This window comes from Lipomyces chichibuensis (genome assembly GCF_038497645.1).
Source record: "Lipomyces chichibuensis strain CBS 12929 unplaced genomic scaffold V1513scaffold_32, whole genome shotgun sequence".
Taxonomy (NCBI): Eukaryota; Fungi; Ascomycota; class Lipomycetes; order Lipomycetales; family Lipomycetaceae; genus Lipomyces; species Lipomyces chichibuensis.
This window is the reverse complement of record NW_027117484.1, coordinates 79729-102090: the sequence shown is the minus strand read 5'-3', so window position 1 is coordinate 102090 and position 22362 is coordinate 79729. Positions and strand designations below refer to the sequence as shown.

Here is a 22362-nt window from a genome sequence, read left to right as displayed (position 1 = left end):
GCGGCACGAGCGATTGCACTCAATTGTAAGATTCCCGAAATTCCATCAATCAATCAATCAAGGCGTCGAATTGAATCAAGAACATCTTTTTTGCAAATCTCCAGTTCACATATATTTTCAAAATGGGTATTCTGTATGTCTGCATGCTAAGCTACTATTGTCATTGTTAAAATGCTAATCATTGGTGATCAATGTAGCGAGAAGATTCAAGCAATTCAAGAAGAATTGAACCGGACCCAGAAAAACAAGGCCACAGAATATCATATTGTAAGTCAGTTAAATCAGGTTATTTGTAAATGAATACGGGATGCTGATTTATGTTGAGGGTCTACTTAAAGGGAAATTAGCAAGATACAGAGCGCAACTGTTAGAGCCGACCCCAGGCAGCTCGTCTGGCGGTGGTCAAGGTTTTGAAGTCCAAAAAAGTGGAGGTATGTCGCTAATTGATATTGGAATATGTTCTATTTTTTTTCGCCACACGGGCACTGATAGAGGCGTACACAATAGACGCGCGGATAGCACTTATTGGGTTCCCGTCTGTCGGAAAATCTAGTTTACTATCTAAAATTACCAAGACAAAGTCCGAAGTCGCGAACTATGCGTTCACTACTCTTACTTCCGTACCTGTACGTTTTGAATAAACGAAAGACTCTGTTATTTGAGGATAGTTGCAACTAACTAACAATTTGTAGGGTGTGCTAGAATATAATGGTGCAGAGCTGCAGATTCTTGATTTGCCCGGTATCATTCAAGGGGCGAGCGAAGGTAAAGGCCGCGGTCGACAAGTCATTGCGACAGCAAAAACGTCGGATTTGGTACTCATGATTCTCGACGCTACCAAAGCCGGAGACCAGCGTGCGATTTTAGAACGGGAGTTGGAGTCTGTGGGAATCAGATTAAACAAAGATCCGCCGAATATTTACTTTAAAGTCAAGAAACAGGGTGGGTTGAAGTTCAATGCTACGTCGCCGCCGAAGTATCTTGACGAGAAGATCGTGGGGAGTATACTACGAGATTATAAAATCCACAATGCTGAGGTTCTTGTTCGGGATGAGAACGTGACGGTCGAGGATTTCATTGATGTTATCAATGCTGGTCACAGATCGTATATTAGGTGTCTATATGCTTACAACAAGATTGATGCTGTGTCGTTGGAAGAAGTTGATAGACTCGCCAGACAGCCCCATACCGTGGTTATTAGCTGCGAACTAGATCTAGGTCTGGAAGATTTGGTGGAGCGAATATGGAGTGACCTATCTCTTCTACGGGTTTACACCAAGCGGTAGGTTTCTAATTTTTACGCAATGACGAATATGTACTAATGAGTTGCAGACGCGGCCAAACCCTCAAATTCGACGACCCGCTTGTAGTGCGGAGAAACGCAACCGTTGAAACTGTATGTGATTCAATTCACAGGTCGATTAAAGACCAGTTCAGATATGCTCTCGTCTGGGGCGCGAGCGTGAAATACAGTCCCCAGAAATGCGGCCTGCAGCATGCAGTTGCTGATGAGGATGTTGTGTCGATTGTTACAAAGTAGATTTGCTTTTTGATCATTTTGGAATACAGTGGTGTACAAACGTTGCTTTTTAATGTATATTGGCATTTCTACAGTAATTCGGCATGGCTTAATTGATCCATATTGCATTGATGTTATTAATTTGTCGAGGTATCTGCTAGATATCGTAAGAGGCTGATTGTGGGAGACCGGTGATGTCATGCCGGCCACCGGCCTGCGCGTTGAGTTTAACCACCCGTGCAAAAAACTGATAGTCCGACGAAAGTCGGCTATTCCGCATTACTACCTTCCATTCATATTTACTAAGATGGCAGAGTCAATACAACATACAGAACAAATATCAGTAGTGCCGGAACAACCTGTAGCCGAATCAAATACCGCAAGCAATACATCATCAAATCGAAGGCGCACAAGTGATCCCATCCCCTCTGATCCCTCCGCGTTAACCACCAACCACGACGCGACGAACACGACGAAGCGACAAAATCTTACTAGCGATGGTGAAAATGACAGACCAACCTCGAATATCTCGAGTAAAATATCCAAAGGAGAGAAGCGCCAGCGACGACAAGCAAGACAGTTGACGAAAAAGCAGAAGAAGGCGGCTAGGAATTCACGGATAACGATCAAAGCTACGGAGTGGAGCTATCTTAAATTAGAAATGTACGCTATATTTATCAAGCTGTTTATTGTCGGAATGCTAACGTCACTTATGGAATACTGATTCCGTCGTCTGCAGGGTTCGCATTGCCAGAAACATTAGATTTAATAACACTTTACACGCTTCTACAATCAGCTCTTAAACGCTACCTCGGCATAATCGGTTCGTCACTGCATTTCGACATCCTGCACGTCGACAATCTAACCGTCTTCCTCCGCGTTCCTAGTACAGATTTTTCTCCATTCTGGGCCGCAATGAGCGGGTACTATGTCGACGCGAATGCTACGAGTGGGTTCAAAATCGTGGATGGGTGTAGTAAGGTCGGGATCACGATTGCGAAAACTAGCAAGTTTTTGAATGGGGTTACAGGACCGCCGCGAAAGTGGGTGCCTCCTACTGCCCCAATTGCGGAATAGTCGTCAAGTGCTTGCACGGTAGCAAAAGGTTTTGTGTCACGATTTGATTCTATGACAGTTGGATGGCGCATATGCAATACATTTAATAATGTTCCGTTATGAAAATTCATTAGATAACACATGTTTGAGTTGTAGTACAACTCATATACTCATATACATTTGTTAGAATAGAAATATTTAGAGTAGTACCTACAAATCATTCCCCTACATCTATATAGATGTAGCGAGTCATAGAATATGAAAATTTGCAAGAGACAGATGTAGAGTCCAAACAAGGATAAGATGTATAGTATGACAACGAGAAAAATCAGCGCAGGAAACTAAAACCATCATACACACATGGAAACACGAAAGCAATTTGCACGAAAGCAGACATGAAAAGCACAAACTAAACCACATGACGATCAAAATAATGTACCAAGTTTTAACCCCAATCACCTTGCTTGTTAGAGAGCAACAACTCACAAGAACAATACACTAATGACTTCCTTAACACCAGCTAATCAATCTACCGCGCACCGATCGCGCCAATGACACCGCTTCTCTTGGGAGGTGGTGGTGGTGGCTTCTTCGAGCTGATTCCGGGACCTAATCGTCCGACTCCGCCATTGAGCTTCTTCATGCTAGACTGAAACGCAGGCGCACCGCGCTCGTCCTCAAGTTGGTCAGTATCTCCGTTAGGCGTTGACACTTTACGCACGGCTGAGGCAGGTTTCGCCGGCTTAGCAGGTCCGCCGTTAGCACTGCCCTCCGAGATAACGGTGCAGTAGGGCACCGGGAAAAGACCAGATCGTTCGCCGCCGGCAAGTTCACCAATCCACCAACCAGCGTCGACTTCCTCGGTCACAATAACAACATCACCAGGTTCGAGGGACAGTTCGTCCTCGGCTTCCGCCTGGTATCGGAAGTTAGCCTTCACGAGCTTCTTTTTCGGCCCAAGTGACGGGCGTGGACCAGGGAGTGGCGGCGGCTCGGTAATAGAACGAGACAGACGTGGAGGACCAATATTCGCAGACGAGGAGAGCTTGCCAGACGAAATAGATGAGGTGGTAGATGTTGGGAGAGTATCAAGCGATGAACTGAACTTGGACGCTGACTCATATCCGTTGGAAGAAGAACTTTGAATTGACGACGATGACGATGCTCCTGACTTGAAATTAGGGCGACGAGGAGGGGATACGTCTTCGTGAGAGTTGCCGAAGGACTTGATGGATGTGGAACGAGAACGTGCCCCCTTTGGAGTAGACGGAGTGTTGCTTGGAAGGCTGTTTGAACAAATTAGCACCTTGCTTCGAGACAATCACAATATAAGTTATTGACATACTCAGACACCCAGTTCTTTCGGAGATTGACGAGGACTTCATTGCATCGCTCGTAGTACTCGCATTCGGCCTCAAAGAAGTCGACAAGGTCAGCCAAATTGTCACTCTCGGCGTCTCGGATAGAGTTCATCTTGCGGACGACATCTTCACCGGCCTCTTCGTACTTTATTCTCTGCGCACGAACTTCCTCCTCCAACCTGGCGTCCTCCCGCTTTGTCTTTTGGACCTTAGAAAGAGCGGTGTCATAGGCCAGTCGTCTGTACTCAAGTTTCTTACGAGCGGCCTATCGCAGTTAGCGCCATAACAGAATGTGCGTGAATGGGATATACGCACCTGACAGTCCTTGAACTGAGCGATGCTCTTCTCAATGCCTTCGAGGAAGTTCTTGTTGATTCGTTCGACGAATATTTCCTGGTGTCTGGCGAGCTTTTGGTTGGCAACACCGAGCCTGTAGAGAGCCTGGCCATAAGTAGAATCGGCGACGAACTCATCGCCATATATTGCCATGGCCTGGCCCAGAATGTCAATGGGCGAAGTCTTTTCGAGCTCGTCGAGCTCACGGCGCTTTGAGAGGTTGCGAACATAGAGAGCCATCGATTGGTGGAGGCGCTCAGTTCCTTCGTAGCGCATGTTAATCTCATACTCTAGCTCTCTGAAATCCTCCGACTCTTGGGTTTTTTGCTCGTTGCCGAGCTTTTCGGATGTCCACTGTCGGAGTCGGTCAATCTTTTTTGTCATCATCTTGGCCGGAAGTTATGAAAGCGGTGAAGGGGAGGAGGTGCAAAAGCAGGCCAAGCCAATTGCTGCAGCCTGAGTAGAAGAGGAAGCGCTTTACGAGTGGACGACACAGGCCGGACAACGAGAAAAATAGAGGAGGAGAAGTTGTGAAGTGGAGATTAGAGCAAAGTACGAGTGGAGCGAACTGGCGAACCAAACGGGAAGCAGCGGAGAGTTGCTGCGCGACGGCCAAGTGCAGAACTAGGTTACGGTGAACGCAGGGGCCTGTTCCTTCCATCATCTGGCAGTCCTATCATGACTTTCATTACAGACCCACAGCCGCCGAACCGGCCTGCCCTGGCTCCCCTATTACTTCGAATTCCAGCACCGGGTCGTATGCAATTGTTGTACTGTATTGACTAAATCCTGCCGTGGATCCGGGCCTCTAATCCAGGACAAAAAGACGTCCCTGGTCGACCCTGGCTTGGGCTTGGCATGGTGTAATCTTACAGGGTTGGGGATAGATTCAACCGGGTCAACCTTCCTATCGGGCAACGTTCGAACCATTTCCATACATACATCACATAACGAGATACACTCATTAACTACGAAAGCAGTTTCACGGTCGTCAGTTGCAAGGAATAAAATACAATATATATTTTTAAATGGCCAATCGAGAGCACTGATAAACGAAGATGTCAATAACTCGTACCATTTTAATTCGCAGGGACAAATTAAAATATGATAACTGAAGTATGGCTCTGGTGCCCGCGTCAGCGTCTGCCACAGAGCTGGGCTATCAACAGTCAGCCCATCCAGCCTCAGGAGTGCTCTGGCTCCGGCCACCTTTGCCCGGAATTTTTCGCAAGTCCTCAGTCGTTCACAGTCATATCCAGGCCAATCGCACTGCAGAATTATATTCGATAGATCCCAAGAAATGGAGCTAGTGTGGTCACTGCACAGGCAATGAAATTTCGAGTCAAGATTGATTGCCGATAAGGAGTGACTGCATCTGGGTTAGGGCAATCCGGCGATAGCCGGCACTCTGTTTGGCCACCGCGTTGTGTTAAGCCTTCGCTGTGCTAAATATATCACCAGCGGCTGTAAGACGGTTGCCTGGTGGTCAAATAACACGGCCACTTCACCACTCTACTTAGAGAACTGTAGAGAGACAAATTGCGGCCTTTCTTTATTCAGCGGTGTATAAAGTCTCTGATGCACCGTCAGCAGCGACAAAGATTAAATATGTCGTAGATCCTAATTCAGTTCGCCTTGTATATGGGCTAGCGAAGCTCTCATATCTGGATTTCCCTATGTCCGGATAAACTCCGCGTTCAGGGATCATGACCCGGCACGGGGGTCCACACCCATCTTCATTTATCGGGCTGATAGGCTTTAGATTTTTCTCATCGGCAATCCACCTCAAGAACTCTGCGCCCGCGCCCCATCGTGTGTCTACTAATTCTCCGAACCTCTTCTATGCCTGTCTAAACCACTCGACCACCTTGTGTGGCACCCGGTTGCTTGTTCAGTTTCCTTGCATATGCCATCGCAGTTATCAGCCTGGTTAATATGTTTGCTTTCATATCCTTACCTGAACATGTGTTATGTAGTATAATTCAGGGTTTGGTTGTTTCTGGAGAATTTAATTTGAAAAGCTAGTCGATGTTGTAATATAATTCGTATTAATCTGGTGCTGTGTGGTGACTAGAGAGTGTGCACTTGCTTTCCAGTGGCCCCATTCAATCCGTGTAATAAAAGACGCACATGACATTTTTCATATATTCGCTACACATCCACATAAGCTGTTCCTTCAATGGTCAGTTTACGCATTTATCGAGTAATTTTACTTGCGGGCACTAAAGTCTCTCTTAGTCTGTCGTCAGTAACTTCGTCTTTTTGGGCTGTCAAACAAAGTTCAGGGGCGGACTAGTGCCAATTTTTTAGCGATGGGCCGATGTCAGCCGAACGTGATTAATACAAGTTGGAGAAGGTTATCGCCTGCTTCTTCCATTGACCGCCTTGAGATAACTTGTTGTACATCTCGTCCCTGTAGTTGTATGACGGTTAACTTCTGATGAGCAGGAAATAAATGACAAATATCATGTCGGGCTCCGATTGAGTCTGGGAAATTATGCGCTCCTTTGGTTGCAAAGCGGCATTTCTATATCTATTTCAGCACAAGGAATAATGAATGCGCATTGCGTATTGGCGCCATTCCTTCCTAATTCTTATCAAACCCCTCTGGGTTGAATGTGTGAAAATTAGTTAGAACTGTATTTTGTACCGGTAATAGCCAGGGTCCAACTAGCATCTCAGCCAGTGGCAGCATTAAACTTAGCGTTAAAGCACACGCTCTATAACTTGTATATTTGCCAACATCTACACAGATCCGAAAGATACCCATTTTACTAATTAGCGTCGTGATTCCATGTAGCACTTGACCACGTGACATTTACTGGATTAGGGTCCTCAGATGGTTTAAACTTTAATATTCCTCCCACTCGAATTTTTTCTGTAATTTGTACCTAGTGACATGTTGTTGCCCAAACTGAAACGAATTGGCTCAGCAACGAGCATGTACCTTGATTGTTCACTGGCAGGAACTCGTCTGACATTGCAGGCAGTATTAGCGGGCTAAACGGGTGCGAAGGACAAACAAACAAATGGCTGGGAAGAGCACGAAGAAACCATCATCAGCCGCGTTAGACGCATCCGCTCACACAGTGATCCGCTCAATAGTTGCTCAGTCTCGTGAGGCTAACGGGCGATTATCTGAAGATGAGCTTGGGAAGATTAGAAAATATCTTGTAGCTAACCGTGTTGACGATTTTCTTGCTGAGGAGAAGAGCGGCGTGGTGTATGTAACTGGGTATTGGTTGAGGTTTGTAGATTACTGATGATGAATTAGGCCATTGATGGAAATGTACCCCTTCCTGTTTAATTCAATGTTACTTTCGCCTGGATTAGGTGAATATAGGACGGTTGCTTGCGACACACTTACAGTTTGGATCCAACGAACAAGCCAATGCTGCTTGCGCTCCACTGCTTTCACTACTCAACTTCAGCAAGAAACGACAGCTGGATCAGCGAACGATGCAGACATTGTTTTCGACTTTGTTTGCGAATATTGGACTGACTCAGGTGCCGCTCTGGGCAATGCCTTACGGGAGCTGTTTATGAAAACGATCTCGCTTATTGAACGCGTTTGGACAGCTGGCGAGAGATCAGAGAGGCTAGGAAAGTGGGTCGACCGAATATTAACGTACCCCCGAAATATGCGCGTCGTGTACTTTACTATCGAAATTCTTGCCAGGCAACTAGGAGGCCATATAATTTTGGCCAAGGATCCAGCTATTATCCATGATTCGCTTCAATTGACATACAGCAATGCATTGGCTAATCCCGTCTCCAAAATGATCACGGCAATATTGGTCACAATTCGAAAGTATGAAATTGAAGCTTTGGGTAAGAAGCCGGCCCCTCTCGCTCTTGAAAATGTTGAGAAGAAATGGCTCGAGATTTGGTGTTCGGAGGTGGTTGGTGCCTTGCGAAATGATAACTTGAGGTCACATATCCAGATTTATTTGTTACCCAATATTTTCCGGGTATCAGCTGTCGGTTGCCAGATGTTTATTAAGGAGTTACAGAAGCAGCCTCTGCATACTGAAATTGATATTTCAGTTTTCATAGGATGTTTAAAGGTCGGACAAGACCTCGCCCTACTCGACGAACCATCGAACGCGTCAGGCTTATCTCCGGATTTTCTGCGGGAGCTACTCCATCATACCTCAGAAGATCTCCGAATCGGCGGCCTCTCCCTTGCTGTCTCATCTCCCCAGGCATCCAAGCCCATCCCTCCTACCGTCCTCGATATCCTAGCCGAAGCCTTTGACGACCTTATTCTCGAGTCCGATCCCGAATTCCGTAACAGAGTATATGGGTTCATGAGACAGATGACCACTCGCATCCGGGATTCTTGCTACGCGCTCGCCCGCGAACAAAAGAAATGTATTATAGCAAGCAACGTTTCCCGCGCGAAAGAAATCGAGGCTCAAATCGCCGCGAACGTGAACTTCTTGAACGGGTATCTTGATTACCTGCGAGAACTTCTTCGTCCGGGATCATCGTACCAACGCATTCATATGAGCTTGAAGTTACTCACTGTGTTGATTCGTGCTGGCTTAGATGATCGCGTTGATGCGAAGTGGCATGAGAAAAATCATATTGATTTTCCGTTTAATATACCAATTTTTAAGCCGAAGACGGTTAGGGTGTTATTGGACAATTTAATGAATAATTACGAGGATGTCAGAGATACATCGATAAACTTGCTGAAAATGGCACCCGTGGCAGCATTGTTGGAGGACGGTGTAGATAAGAAGTTGGTCGTGGACGGATATAGCGAGAAGGGCCTTCGCATGATCAAAGGATTGCGCGGCCGCGAAGGCGACGGTGGCGCGAGAATCGTGGATTTCTCCTATTATTTGTACAGCAAACTTGGCGATGGAGAGTGGGAAGCAATTTTTTTGAACAATTTTATTGGAATATTGGAATCGGCAATTCAAGAGGCTGAACGTAATTTGTCTTCGGCAGTCAAGGATTATCCCCTGCATGGCTACTTTACTGGTCTAAGGTTTATTTTTGAGCAGATCGACTACAATTCTGAGAAAGCTAAGGGAAAGGCAGTGTATTGGAATAAGCTGCATGAGCGACTAGTCCGACTTTCTTATTCTGTATGGGGTATTGTTGAGAAAATTCTTTGCCATGATTCTCCGGAAGGTAATCTCCCCGAGGAGTTGGAGGAGCAGTATCTGGCTAGTTTAGAAGAGGAATACGGGCCTGCTACACAGCTTATTCTCAGCTATGCCTGGAGAGCTATTGGCGAATCTAGCGCTCTTCTCACAGTTTTGCTGTCCCGAATTCCTGACGATGAGGGCAAGCTGCTGGACGACAAGGTTGTCACCGATTTAGGGAACCTTCTTCTCACTGAACTTGCCACCATTCGTCATCGAGGCGCATTTTCGTCAGTTTATCCGACATTTGTTGCATGCTGTACCCGCTGCAACTTGTCAACTTCCAATAAATTAATCGGGCTACCTGGAAAATGGCTAACAGAGAACATCCAGCTTATTCAAAGCAAGGCACAGCACATTACCCGCCGTTCAGGCGGTCTACCGTTTCTAGTCGCTGGCGTCTTAACAGCGGAAATCAATCCCGATAGGCCACTTCTCCAAAAGACATTCGACCGTCTCGCTGAGATTGCAGAAACGCCCGCGTACTTGTCGGACGAGAAGATTGACCTACCACAAGTCCACGCATTAAACTGCATCAAATCGATCTTCGTGGAAGCCCGACTATCGGGGCCCTCAGCATTTTTCATTGATAGAGCCCTCGCAATGGCAATCAACGCCTTCGCCAGCGAAATGTGGTCAATCCGAAACTGCGGCGTGATGCTGTTCGCCGCATTGCAGACTCGACTCTTTGGAAGTCGCAAGTTCACTGATCCGCGACTTACGGTGGGTACGATGTCTGCGCGACTATTTTTCAGTCGGTTTAAAAATGTAAAGGATATCTTGCTTCAGCATTTGAAAGAACACGTGTACCAATTGGGTTCGCTTGAGTCAAGTCATGTAGAAACCGTGTATCCGGTGTTGTCTCTTCTTTCTCGGTTGGAGGGAACGAATGGATACTCTGGGCTCGATGCATTTCGACCACTTATAATGAGCTGCCTGTCGAGTAGGATTTGGAAGGTACTTAATTCTGTGCCCTTGGTTGGATAAAAGCGTTACTGACCTGTTGGAATAGATTCGAGAAATGGCGGCACGTTCCCTACTTGCACTTGTCAGCACGGCCAGCTGGCTCGAAACTTACCGGGATCTCGCAGATGATCTCTCGAAATCCACACAAAATGGAACTCATGGCCGACTACTGGCATTGCAGGTACTGTTGGAATCGTTCGCATCAAGCAGCTCTCAACGAGGTATATTCCATCATCTAAATTTATTTTCGATAACGTAAGCTAATATTGTACAGAAATACCGGTTGAAGTCTATTCTGATCTCGCAAGTAAATTCGAAGGCATGGTCAAATGCGGATGTTCACCAAACATTCTTGCATTCCTTCGTGTCTGTAAATCCGTTGTTGATTACCCACGTCCTGCAGGCGTTCGTGCGGAGGAAGCAAAGTCTATTCTGAAGCACAAGTTCTATGACTTTGTCTTAAGTAACTTCAGGACCACTGAGAATGGTGTGGGAGATAGGTTCCTCCAGGAGCAAATAATTAGATACCTAACAGAGCGCTGCGTCCAGCGACTTGTGGGGAACTCGAACGATGAAGAAGCGATGAACATTCTCAAGGATTGTATCAAGACTGGAAGTTATGGCGGCACCATCGTCGCTCTGCGGATTATCTCTGACCACGTGGATGAGTTCGCATTATCTACGTGCGAGGAACTAATATCGCCAGTATGGATGAGCTGGTATGGAAGCAATTGGAGCCAAGTGCGATCGGCTACTATCAGATTGTTCAGCGTGTTATTGAGTCGACTGAAACTGTGGAATGGACAGCCTGCCTACGCCATGTTTGAGGAGCTGTATGCCGCTATCGATCTACAGATTGCTGAAGCGAACACGGTGTCTGAGGCTGCATTAGAGGCACTAGGTCCGCTAGTCGCATCTTTGTCCATGTCAACAGGGGGCAGCGATTATTGCTCGCGATGGAATAGTGTCCTTGAAGTGTTCAGTGACGATGATGCGGTATGTTGCACACAACTCTGAGTCCGATCTATACTAATTTTAGATAGCCATTTTCGACCAGAAAGGCTTCATTGACATCCATCATATCTTTTGTACAGACAGTTCTCGAATTGCAACCGCAAAATTCCGAGACAATCTTCTTACGCGACGCGTACTTTAAATTATTGAACTTCCTTTCCGACGATGACCAGGATCTCCGTGAGATTGCGACGGAGTTTATTTGCACATATATTCTCAAGACCAAGTATATAACGACGTGCGTATATTGCGAGAAATTGTTTGCCAAGTTATTAGTCGACTTGTTCGGCAACAACGCCGAGACATTTGATGGCCTGGGTCTTTTCGCTGAGAGGAAGGTTACTGGAACGCTATCTCCTGTGAGGCAGATTGAGGATGCTTTCACACCTGATTTATCGCTTTTTATTGTTGAGAAGCAGAATCTCTACATAAATGAAGTGCAGGTCGCAGAACTATGGGCTGAGATGATTATGCAACTCTTTGGTAAAGTTCGGGATAGTGGTCCGAAGGAGACTACATTAAAGCGACTAGCAGAGTGGGAAGTATCCGCGGTAAAACTGTTACAGAAGGCGATTAATATGCATGGTGACGACGGACCATTTGGATGGACCTCCAACGCCGAAGTCTTTAGTTTTGGACGGAGAATCATCGAGGTCTACCGCATGCTTAAACAATGCAAATCGGTCCCGGTTGAGATGGAGGCTGCATTTAACGAGCTTCGGCGTTTGGCGAAAGATAAAGGCTTGCATTACTTGTGGAATTTGGAAATATAGACCTTGTAAATAGACAGACAGGGTATACGATATATATTGGTAGATATGTACCATAATGTAAATTACCTTACTTCTAATAAAAGTTTATAGTGTCCAGAGTTAGAAAATATGATATTGTATGTGTATCTTCACATTTAGCTCTACAGTTGATTCTACCAATATACAAAGAAAATTTAATTATATAGTAACAGGCATGAGGAGCTCTACATTCTCTCCACAGGAGTTAATCCCAAGAGAATCATTCCGCTCTTGAGAACCTCCCGCGCAGAAGAGTAGAGCGCCATGCGGGCAGTGGCTAGAGGGGGTTCCTGGCCTGCGACCCAGAGGATATTGTAGCAGCTCGAAACAATGTGTGTGAGCTTAAATAGATATGACACAACGGTTGAAGGCTCGTAATTTCGGTGGGCATTCATCAGAACATCAGGATACTGCGCAAGTGTCCGGATAAGTTCTTCGGCAATTGGCTCAGTAAGGAGAGAGAAATCCGCCGCCATGAGCTGCTCGTGCGTGATCTCGGCCCGACGTTCGACGGAGCAGAGTCTGGAATGAGCGTACTGAAGGTATGGACCGGTATCACCCTCAAACGAGAGCATTCGGCTCCAGTCAAATTTGTAGTTGTTTACCCGCTTGGACTGCATGTCCTGGATCATAACAGCGGAAATTCCGACAAGATCGGCAACTTCCTCGGGGTTCTCGACTTGCTCGTACTTGGCTTGGTTCTTCTTCATAACCTCGTGCATGGCATCCTTGGTTTCCTCTAAGATTGTGTCCAAGAACACGACGGTTCCGCGACGCGTGCTCATTCCCTGGACCATACCAAAGTTAACATGGACCATATCCTTAGCCCACGGAAAGCCACACAGTTCCATCATCTTGAAAAGCTGCGCAAGATGGAGATCCTGCTGCGCGGCTACGACATAGATCATCTTGTCGAACTTGTACTTCTCGTATCGCTCGATTGCAGCGCCGAGATCTCGTGTCAGGTAAAGCGAAGTTCCGTCCGACTTTTGAATGAGCGCCTTTCCAAGCTTTTTGCTGTGTTGAGCGAAGTTAATAAGCTTCGCACCTCGATCTTCGTATAGCATGCCTTTTTGCTGTAGGATGTCAATGACACGCTGCATGCTTGCCTCGGAAATCTGGGATTCACCGGAATACTCGGTATAGTGAATATTCAATCGCTCGTAAGTCTTTGTGTACTTTGTAATACTGAGCGCCCGGAATCGCTTCCAGACAGCTAGGGCTTCCTCGTCACCGTCCTCCATGCGCTTGAAATAAGCTTTGGCCTCAGAATCGAGTGGCCGTGGAATGAAATAAGCCGGGTCAATGTCATTTGCGTCCTTGAGCGAGTGGTTCTTGTCGAGAACAGCGGCAGCCTCAAGAGCAACCTTGGCTAAGTCCTTCGCCTTGATCTCGGCTTCCACAAGCTTGGTTTCGAGATCAGCTTTTTCTTCTTGGGAAATACTCTCGCTCTCGAGCGACGCTTTGAGTGCGAGAACCGCCTCTGCCGCAGCACCAGCATCCTTCTCAGCGGCTTGAGCAGAGCTTACAGCAACGTAGACTTTGAACAGGTGGTTGATAGGATCACGCTCAAGTTCAGCTTCATCGCCAAACTTGGCGAACGCTATAGCGAGCAGACCTGAACAGTTAGCATTGTACTTCGACAATTCATCAGACAGAAAAAATGGACATACCAAACTGCTTTCCCCAGTCACCGAGATAATTTATTCTAATAACTTCATATCCCAAACGTTCATGCAGCGACGACAAGAAACCGCCGATGATTGTGCTTCGAAGATGACCCGCATGAAACGGCTTCGCGATATTCGGTGAACTAAAGTCGACGATAACCCGCTTTCCAGCGCCAATCTTGGCATCTCCGTACGTACTGTCCTTCTTTAATATCTCAGGAATTACGATCTTGTAAAGCAATTGCGGGTCGAAAAAAAATTGCATGAAGGGTCCTTTTGCGGCGACTTTGCTCAGGAACGGAGTACTTGGGTATTTCTCTACCCATTCGGCCGCCAATTCATCTGGCTTTCTGCCTTTCACTCGGAGTCGGGGAATCGCAATGACAAGATCGCCTCTGTCGGGGGTCATTGTCCATTCCAGCGCAGGGACAATGAGGTCTTCCTCGACTCCAGATACTTCCGACAGAGTTTTGCTGATGCTGGCGCGAAACAGGTCAAATGGATTGCCGGCAATGTTGAGCGTAGGAGTATCGTACAGCGCAGGCGAGGATATGCCGAGGTTTTTGAGCCGGGAGACTACGGTCTCGATTTCAGACGGGGTCGACATTTGTGGTCGAGTTGCACTGTATTGACGGAGATTAAGGGTAGTCGGGACCTGTGGGGCACGAGATGCAGCTGCTAACAGAATACACGAATTGCGGGGCAAAAAATGAGAAAATATATGACGGAGTGCGTGATGGGCGGCAACCGGCATAAATTGGAGATCAATGATGTGGAGTTGGACGGTGACTCTTTGAAGTGTGCCTGTTTGAGCGAAAAGTGCAAGAAAATTTAAAATTTCATTTGTGTTGTCGGGGCAATCAAAATATACGTAAGCAACTGTGCAATGATGAGTCAGCGAATCTGAATTATGGCGAGGGCCAAATAAAATTTAAGTGTTGGGATGAAGTTTGTACTAATTTGAGTTAAAATGAATTATGGCTTAAGCGGCAATTATAGGCGGAAATACTTCAGAATTCAGAGAACTAACACCCGCTTTCAATGCAACTTTTGGGTGTGTTAACAGGATTTTTGGCAATTGGCGTTATTGGACTGTCCGAAGAGTGGCAACGTTCCTATCGCTTCAATATTACCCTAACCCCAAGAGAGAAGGAGCAGCACTGTTTTAACAGCTTCTCTCTATCTTGCCCTACAGACTCATGCTGTTAGTGACTTAGTGTCGCAGCGTTTTAGAATAGCATTAAAATGCAGTAGGGATTACGAGTAAAGGTTAGCCGATACCGGTGTATTTCTCTGATTGGCGTTGAGGTTTTATTGAGACCCAATTCCTGGTGGAAGAAAGATGAACTCATCACGAGTGTCAGTGAAGCCCGGGTGAATACAACTTTCACAGTAGCGTTGCAGCTGTGTAAGGACGACGATATAAGCTGGCGAGAATGGCAAAACTTTGGCAAGAAGTTTTCCAGACAGAGTGTGTCGTGCGTTGCTTCGGATTGCAACCGAGCTAGGGTAATCCCGAAGCTTTCGAGTCTGTCATCATCCGTGGCCTGTGAGTGGCAGTAACCTTTTATGTCGATTCCACCCACGACATCAGGCCGTTATGAGCTCTTATTCGTTGTATCTTGCGCTATTAGATCGAAAGTTGCGATTTACTGCGAGCAACGCGGGAAATTCCATTGTCGCGATGAGGTACAGTAGACGAAGGAAGTTTCGGCACTGGGCTTACTGACACGCAACGCATGGCGACTCATTTAATTGATTGGGTCGCTTTTGACAACTGCTTGGTGGGGCAAGAGTTTCGTTTAATATTGGCCATGTTAGAACTTTAGCATAGTGTCAAATTGTCGCATTGCTGCTCGTCCATTGAACTTTTGGATATCAAATGAAGAGCGCAATGAAAGCAACTGCCCTATGTTGATCCATTGCCCGTATACCGCATCAAGAAATACAAAACGGACCAAAAGATGTCACTGGTACTCATCGACTGCGGAGAGGCCGTCTGTTCCGCCGGCGATTGCAGATCTTTCGTGTGAACGAATGTGTCGAGTATCAGTGTCGAAGTCATTTGTCGATAGGACCACTTCCAGATCCGATATCGCCTCATGCCTCCCATGCCGGGCTCGCAATCGAAAGGCGGTGCAGATTACATCTATTCGACTGCCACGCTGAGGCTTTCTCGTCACGATTGGCAGCTGGGCCGCAGGCACACGAGGTGGCTTTGTTCTTGGTGGATTTGGATTGATCACCAGTGTAAATGTAAATATGACGATGACACACGGCTCATGCTTGTGTCGTGTGTCGCATACTGTGTCGATCGTATGGTGTCGCGCACCGCAGTTCTCTCTCCACGGACCGTCCAAACTCTACCGACAACGGTCTTTCTCCATATTGCCACTGTCACTGCCCCTGCCCGCTACCAACCAGACCACTGATTGTGTGCTTGTTCGCTCTCGCTGCTGCTCCACACCTTATGGTGTGCGTCGACTGCGTGCCACAACGCCGTCTAAAGAGCGTCGTCCCTTAATGCCCGCCAGCCCGGCGGACTCTCACGCTCGCGTCAATCTTCAGGTCTTGTCCGCGTCGTCTGCCGATGTTGGTGCCTCGCCGAACAATACTGAACAGACAAACCACGCCACCAGCCTCAGCGTGGACTCTCGACCCACGAATGCTCTTCTACGTCCTCTGCCGGACGATATGCCGACTTCCGACAACAGAGTCTCACTGACTCGCACCCAGTTGGTAGACAAACACGCACACCAGACGTCTCGATCAAGTTCTAGAAAAGAACACAGTTGGCACTCCTCGGCGTCTTTGCAGCAGGAGCCACAGCCACTGGCTCGCCGTCCGCAAGATATGGACGGGCCGCCAAATTTCACGTATATGTCCATTTTTTGTTGACTTGCGTCGCTGCTATTGATTTGTCGTGGGGTTAAGTTTGACTGACCCTCAAGCAGATCCTACACCGCACAATTCTATATCATCCAACAGCCTGACCGTGCGCGATCATGTGGAAATGCTGATCGCGACAGGCGCTGCCTCGACCCTCCGCCGGTGCTCAAACTCGAGGTGCGATCGCTTGCGACAGGCGCGGTCGACATCCCGTACATGAAAAGATACTCGTGGATCGTGCAGTGTTTTCTGTACTCCGCGGAATCCAATAACGGTCAAGGCGAGCAACTATCACTACATTCAGGGGGGCGTCTGTTGATTCGCGGAAACATGGTCGGCAATGCACAATATGCCGACCTCGGTATTGATGGACATCAAGGCGAGAGCTGTTATTTCTGTTTTCCAGACTTGTCATTCTCGACCGCGGGGTATTACAGGCTAAAGTTTCAGTGGGCATGGATCGACCAGAACATTCCATTACATAGCCACCAGGTTCGGTCCATGGGCATGATGGGATTCCAGATCAGCGATGTGTTTCGAGTCTACTCGGCAAAGGACTTCCCTAGTATGTTACCTATGACTCCCATATCCCTCGCGCTGAAACGGCATGGTCTGTGGATACGGGGCGGCATTCAACGGACCAGAAGATCGGGCAGGAACACGCAAGGACCAGAACAAGAAGAGCACGGCGAGGCCGATGCGCCCACAGACAACGCGGGTAGTATTGCGACGACGAAAAAACGGAGAACGGACTGATGAATATTGGTTAACGATGTTATATTTTTTTCACGATGAATAGACCATGATTGACCTTTGTATTTTATTGTTTTTACCATGTTATGATTTATTTGGATATATTTTCTACACTTGTTTTATTGCGGTGGCATCCGCGACCTGTATATTTTCTCCTATTGGTGTGGGGTTTTGGTTGTTTTTTTTTTTTTTTTTTTTTTTGCTCGGTCTTACCCATCGCGTGTTAAGTGTATCTTGGCAGTCTCCGGAATGTTGGATTGGATTGCACAATTATTACATTATACCTCATCGTACAGCTCATGACTACAATACAAGATATCCACATAAGAACATCCTAGCACTCCAAGGAAACGAGCGTTTATGATACATACCACCTAGTGACAAATTAATTAGATTTAACCTTTCTAGTCCATGTGCTCCTCTTCTCGCCAAACTCATCCAATTCGTATTCGTCAACGCCCGTCTTCTCGCTCAGCTTGTCATCGTCCTGTGATCTCGCAGCCATCCCTCTCGCATTCTCGAGCTCCACTTGTTCGTCTTCAACCTCGACGTCATCGAAATATGCGTCAAACTCCGCCTTTCCATACGGCAGATTAGCAAAAAAGTAGTCTTGCGGGAACAGCCACCTGTAATAATATTGTGGCAAGTTCGCGAGAGTGGGATATGAAGAGGTCCACATCAACGGCCGATGCTTGACGGCGCCGGTCATCTTGTGTTTAAACAGCTCGAAGCATTTTTCGAAATCCATTACTGTCGAGACAATACCTTGGCGGACCTGGTGGCGCCAGAAGTTGTGGTACTCAATCCACATGTAGCAGTGTAGATGCGTGAGCAGGTTCCAGAGGTCCTGCATTTTCGAATTAGATTCCATGGATGTCAGTAGCCAGAGTCGGAGCTCGCCGGCATACAGCAGGCGAGAGATGAACCGTGAGACATGGATTGACGCAAGAGCAGCAGGGTAGTACGGCGTATGCACGGTGTCGAGGTGAATGTCGGGCGATCTTGACTCAAGAATAATCTTGATCGTGCGGCCTGTATGAAGCATGCACATCTGATGAAAGAACAATAACCCCATTTTTCCCATCCCTCGAAAATCAGTGCATGGATCGAGTCCTTGAAATCCGATCGTGCACCAGTTCTTTCCAGCGCGTGATTCCCGACTGACTGCCGCGTAGTTGGCCCAGCGGGGCCAATATCGGTGCGAATGCAGCACGTTCCAAAGTTCGATCAGATGTGCGCTTGAGTCGTCCCACTCGACCTTCTCGCCGCAAATATCGACGACTTCAACCACGAATCGCTCGACCAGGAGTATCTGCGAGAGCGCTTTCTCCAAATATCCAGCCGTTGGCTTTGTGACGTCCATGTTTTTCACACGACACGTCGACACCGCTATAGCTTTCGCCATTTCGACGTTCCCCATCATGGCTGGCGACACAGCGTACTGCTTAATCGCATGTTTCTCGTCAATCAATTGATCCGACAATATCATTTCCGAATCCAAAAGCCACACCGCCCGCTGCGACAATAATCTGTGATAGGAAGGGGCATTCGGTTGCCGTGCGCGTGCTTCCTCCGCAAGACCGAGTCGGCAGATCCGGTATATAGCCGACGTGCCGAGAACTTTGCGCATAAGGAGCTTGACGGCTTTGTAGCCCGACAACCAAAGCGCAGTCCATAAAAGCTTGATCCGGTACCAAAGTGACATGTCCTGCTGCTGCTGCTGCTGTTGAAGACGAAGATTAGTTGTACTGGTACTTGGAGATAGGAACGCGACTGGTGATGATATTGGGGATGGAATCCTGTCGGCCTCGAGTTCGCGCTTGCGGGTGAGAAGAGACGTTGTGATGGAATCCCCGAGCGCTTGAGTGAAGAGGATGACGAACTTGACGCTCGGGGAGAAATACGGTTGTAGATAACGCTGTAGATATTCAGTAATATAGTAAGCCATATAAGTTGGCTATTCACATGTAGACTGCAAAGACGAGTTGACTGCTGTGGTGACTGCTGTGGTGACTGCTGTGGTTAATCGGCGCTGATAAATGATCTGTCGTCACATGAACTCCTGCATCGACTGGCAGATAATCGAAGACCTTCTGTATGTTGCGTCCAGTACGATTTGACTTATTCGTACCGATTGATCTCAATCCAGAGTAATGTGTTGTCCATATAAGATAAGATATATAGCTTCCTTGTCAGCAGGCGTAATTCAATGTCCTATCCAGCGGAACAGGGACAAGGGAATGGCTGCCCCACGTATATATGTACAGGCTGGTTGTGTGGACACAATGGCGTTCGATAATACAATAATGAGTGTGACTAGATAGTTGTTCGTGTGCCTCTGGCTGCTTTCAATTAGTAAATGGTGTTGTCACAATCTATTATATGCAGAGACGCTCTTTCCACTTTAAATATGCAGCCAAGGGTATCGACATGTCACCAACAATTAGTAGCCTCCTAGCGTGAGGCTCCTGCATTTTCAGCATCATCTCTGTTCTGCGTACGTTAGCGTCAATATACTCTGCACTATTCGATAGAGGTATAGTTATATGTGCGAGGAGGACCTTATTTAGTAAAGCGACGAGACGATATACTTCAATCTGTGCGTACACGTGCAGTTGTACTATGTTAAGTGTTTTGTACCTATACGGAAGCCGAGTTTCTTGCTCCCTCGAGGCCAATTAATATGAGAGATATATATTAAATCAGCTTACAGCTGAACCCTCACATACCATACAACAGGCAAGTGGACGTGGTTCAATTTCAGTAATAAAAATAATTACTTCTTTGGCATTATCATCATAACGAAGTCGAACAAGACACAAGAGAACACCATACACCTCATTAAAATAATCACAATCACATTTCAATTCATTATTATTCACTCAGAAGCAGCGCCGTAAATGTTCCGACACTGCCGATTACAAGACCGACAGCTGTAGCAGCGGCATATCGACCTATGAGAGCAGGTGTCGATGGCGAAGATGATGGCGCAGCCAACGACTCGGCTGTGCCGGCAGCAGGCGAGCACTCTAGACGACGGCGTTTGCTGGTTATGGTATGAGCTGGACGATAGTCGATTTCTTCATCAGTAAGCTCGTCAAATTCCGAGAACCTTCTTTTGGCATGGACTTGCTCATCGTGTTCGGGTTTCTGCGGCCCTTCTGAAACTGGCACATCAGTAAGAATGGCATCGCATAACTGATCATCACAATTTTCAATTGGCTGCTTGCTTTCAGTATCGAGAGATGCTGGCTGTGTTAGTTGGCATGCGACCGGAGTCGAGTTGAGAAGATCGATGATCTCAATTGAGCTATTGCGTTTGTCAGACTTCTCTGTCTCCGGAGTAATCTCCACCTTGATGGGCTTCTCCTCGATTCCTGACCGAGTTTCCGCGACAGCTAAACTTTCCTTGCGTTCTTCAACCTGAACCGCCGTTACGGCTTCCTTTGGCTGCTCAACTTCAACTTCGTTTGGAAAATCAATGAATTCATTTTGGTCATTCGATTCGTTCTGCGTAGACAATTCATTCTCACTCACAGATTCTGCCAAAGTCGGACTAGCGGCAAATCCCATCAGCAGCGGCCTCATCCAACTTACCACGCGTCCACCGTCATAATGCACGTCCGATGGGGAAGACATGTCCTTGACCTTCTTGGCGTCCTCCAACTGCTGCAGACTAGCTTGCTCGGCCTCTATTTCCGATTTTCCAGACCGTTGGCGGATGTCTTTGCTTGCTTTGTTGAACGGCAGAGATTTCTCTGCGAATTCGCTCAACGTTGTTAGGGCACATTGGATCGTGCTTCTGCTGGGTCTTCTATTTTCCTTGTCATCGACAATGCCACAAGAATGGATCATATCTTGACATGACGGACGAGAAGATGCGGCGGCCGAGAAGGTTGCGTCTACAGGGATGTCGCTGGCTGTTATTTCCGCCTCGGAATCGCTAAGTTCTTGAATGCCGAAGCCGGTCAACGGTGACGTGACAGCTTTGAGTGACGAGGACACAGGCAGCCACTTGATCGAGACGAGAATTCGTTGAGGAGGAATGACGTCTGTATGATTACTATCATTGTATTCAATAGACAGAATGTATGAAAATACGTACCGCCGTCATAGATGATTTTAGTGCCAAGATTGATAGTGTCCTGATCATATAAGACAATACCGTCTCTTGGGACTCGCTCACCGCAACGATAAGTTCCATGCAGTGATCCAGTGTCGCGTACCTTCAGGACACGATAGCGGGAGTTGTCGATGAAGATTGTCGCATGATGGCGGGATATGTTCGGAGAATCAAAGTATGCGTTCTCAGTGGCGGGAAAGAGTTTCTTCGACACATTGTGTGACGATCTGCCTAGGATCACATAGGACGAGTCAGACGACTTTGTCGAGAGAGTAATTGTCCGCTGCAGCAGGGGCGAGAGGAGTCTGCGTTTGCTGAGAGCGAGCGCGATTTCGCCAGGTGGTGGGAGAGGAGTCAGAGTGAGGATGACTTCTATGAGGAGTTAGACGTTAGTGATGTGACTGGAGATCGTAAATCATACCTTGAACGTCCATTGAGTTATCAGTGTATAACTTAATGTATTTCTTAAACGATAAGCGATCTTGTTAATAATTAGGCTGAGTTATGGAGAGTGGAGATGCTATTATTATACGCAAAGCGGAGCGTGACCAGCGAGTGAGCTGTATTATTGTGTAGACAGCACGCATTTGTTAGTTGGGAGATTCGTTTATGTTCGAATTGGGACAACTAATTGAAATGATTAATGACGTCACTAACTCCTGGTTATCACGTGATTGAAATTACTTTGGTGTGAGCCGGATAAAATATTACACTTCAATTGTCAA

The 22362-nt window shown here is 47.1% G+C and overlaps 8 protein-coding genes across 8 annotated transcripts; 4 read left to right on the top strand and 4 right to left on the bottom strand.

Moving 5' to 3' along the window:
- The first annotated feature begins 56 nt into the window (after window positions 1–56).
- V1513DRAFT_418429 (P-loop containing nucleoside triphosphate hydrolase protein) lies at window positions 57–1653 on the top strand. Its single transcript, XM_066895892.1, has 6 exons — window positions 57–133; window positions 198–267; window positions 326–431; window positions 508–626; window positions 693–1282; window positions 1333–1653. Exons 1-6 carry the CDS (start codon window positions 123–125, stop codon window positions 1538–1540), a joined length of 1104 nt encoding a protein of 367 aa, XP_066752009.1. The 5' UTR covers window positions 57–122; the 3' UTR covers window positions 1541–1653.
- On the top strand, window positions 1654–2782 carry V1513DRAFT_486323 (uncharacterized protein). The gene is made up of 2 exons (XM_066900495.1): window positions 1654–2182; window positions 2236–2782. The coding sequence occupies exons 1-2, from the start codon at window positions 1719–1721 to the stop codon at window positions 2594–2596; spliced, it is 825 nt and encodes a 274-aa protein (XP_066752008.1). The 5' UTR covers window positions 1654–1718; the 3' UTR covers window positions 2597–2782.
- Window positions 2783–3874: 1092 nt separating this feature from the next.
- On the bottom strand, window positions 3875–4656 carry V1513DRAFT_383060 (uncharacterized protein; the record flags this gene model as incomplete). Its single annotated transcript, XM_066895130.1, has 2 exons — window positions 3875–4201; window positions 4252–4656. The coding sequence occupies 2 exons, from the start codon at window positions 4654–4656 to the stop codon at window positions 3875–3877; spliced, it is 732 nt and encodes a 243-aa protein (XP_066752007.1).
- A 2511-nt stretch (window positions 4657–7167) lies between these two features.
- On the top strand, window positions 7168–12333 carry V1513DRAFT_480600 (putative death-receptor fusion protein-domain-containing protein). The gene is made up of 5 exons (XM_066900337.1): window positions 7168–7495; window positions 7547–10388; window positions 10444–10618; window positions 10672–11393; window positions 11441–12333. Exons 1-5 carry the CDS (start codon window positions 7302–7304, stop codon window positions 12182–12184), a joined length of 4677 nt encoding a protein of 1558 aa, XP_066752006.1. The 5' UTR covers window positions 7168–7301; the 3' UTR covers window positions 12185–12333.
- A 54-nt stretch (window positions 12334–12387) lies between these two features.
- V1513DRAFT_383032 (uncharacterized protein) lies at window positions 12388–14479 on the bottom strand (the record flags this gene model as incomplete). The annotated part of the gene is made up of 2 exons (XM_066895129.1): window positions 12388–13820; window positions 13876–14479. 2 exons carry the CDS (start codon window positions 14477–14479, stop codon window positions 12388–12390), a joined length of 2037 nt encoding a protein of 678 aa, XP_066752005.1.
- Window positions 14480–16134: 1655 nt separating this feature from the next.
- Window positions 16135–17517, top strand: V1513DRAFT_433036 (velvet factor-domain-containing protein; the record flags this gene model as incomplete). Its single annotated transcript, XM_066896430.1, has 2 exons — window positions 16135–16748; window positions 16827–17517. 2 exons carry the CDS (start codon window positions 16135–16137, stop codon window positions 17515–17517), a joined length of 1305 nt encoding a protein of 434 aa, XP_066752004.1.
- Window positions 17518–17899: 382 nt separating this feature from the next.
- Window positions 17900–19462, bottom strand: V1513DRAFT_433035 (ELMO/CED-12 family-domain-containing protein; the record flags this gene model as incomplete). The annotated part of the gene is made up of 1 exon (XM_066896429.1): window positions 17900–19462. The coding sequence occupies one exon, from the start codon at window positions 19460–19462 to the stop codon at window positions 17900–17902; it is 1563 nt and encodes a 520-aa protein (XP_066752003.1).
- Window positions 19463–20197: 735 nt separating this feature from the next.
- V1513DRAFT_449823 (uncharacterized protein) lies at window positions 20198–22211 on the bottom strand. The gene is made up of 3 exons (XM_066898731.1): window positions 22059–22211; window positions 21620–22009; window positions 20198–21566 (listed from the first exon to the last, which is right to left on the bottom strand). The coding sequence occupies exons 1-3, from the start codon at window positions 22069–22071 to the stop codon at window positions 20389–20391; spliced, it is 1581 nt and encodes a 526-aa protein (XP_066752002.1). The 5' UTR covers window positions 22072–22211; the 3' UTR covers window positions 20198–20388.
- Window positions 22212–22362: the final 151 nt, after the last annotated feature.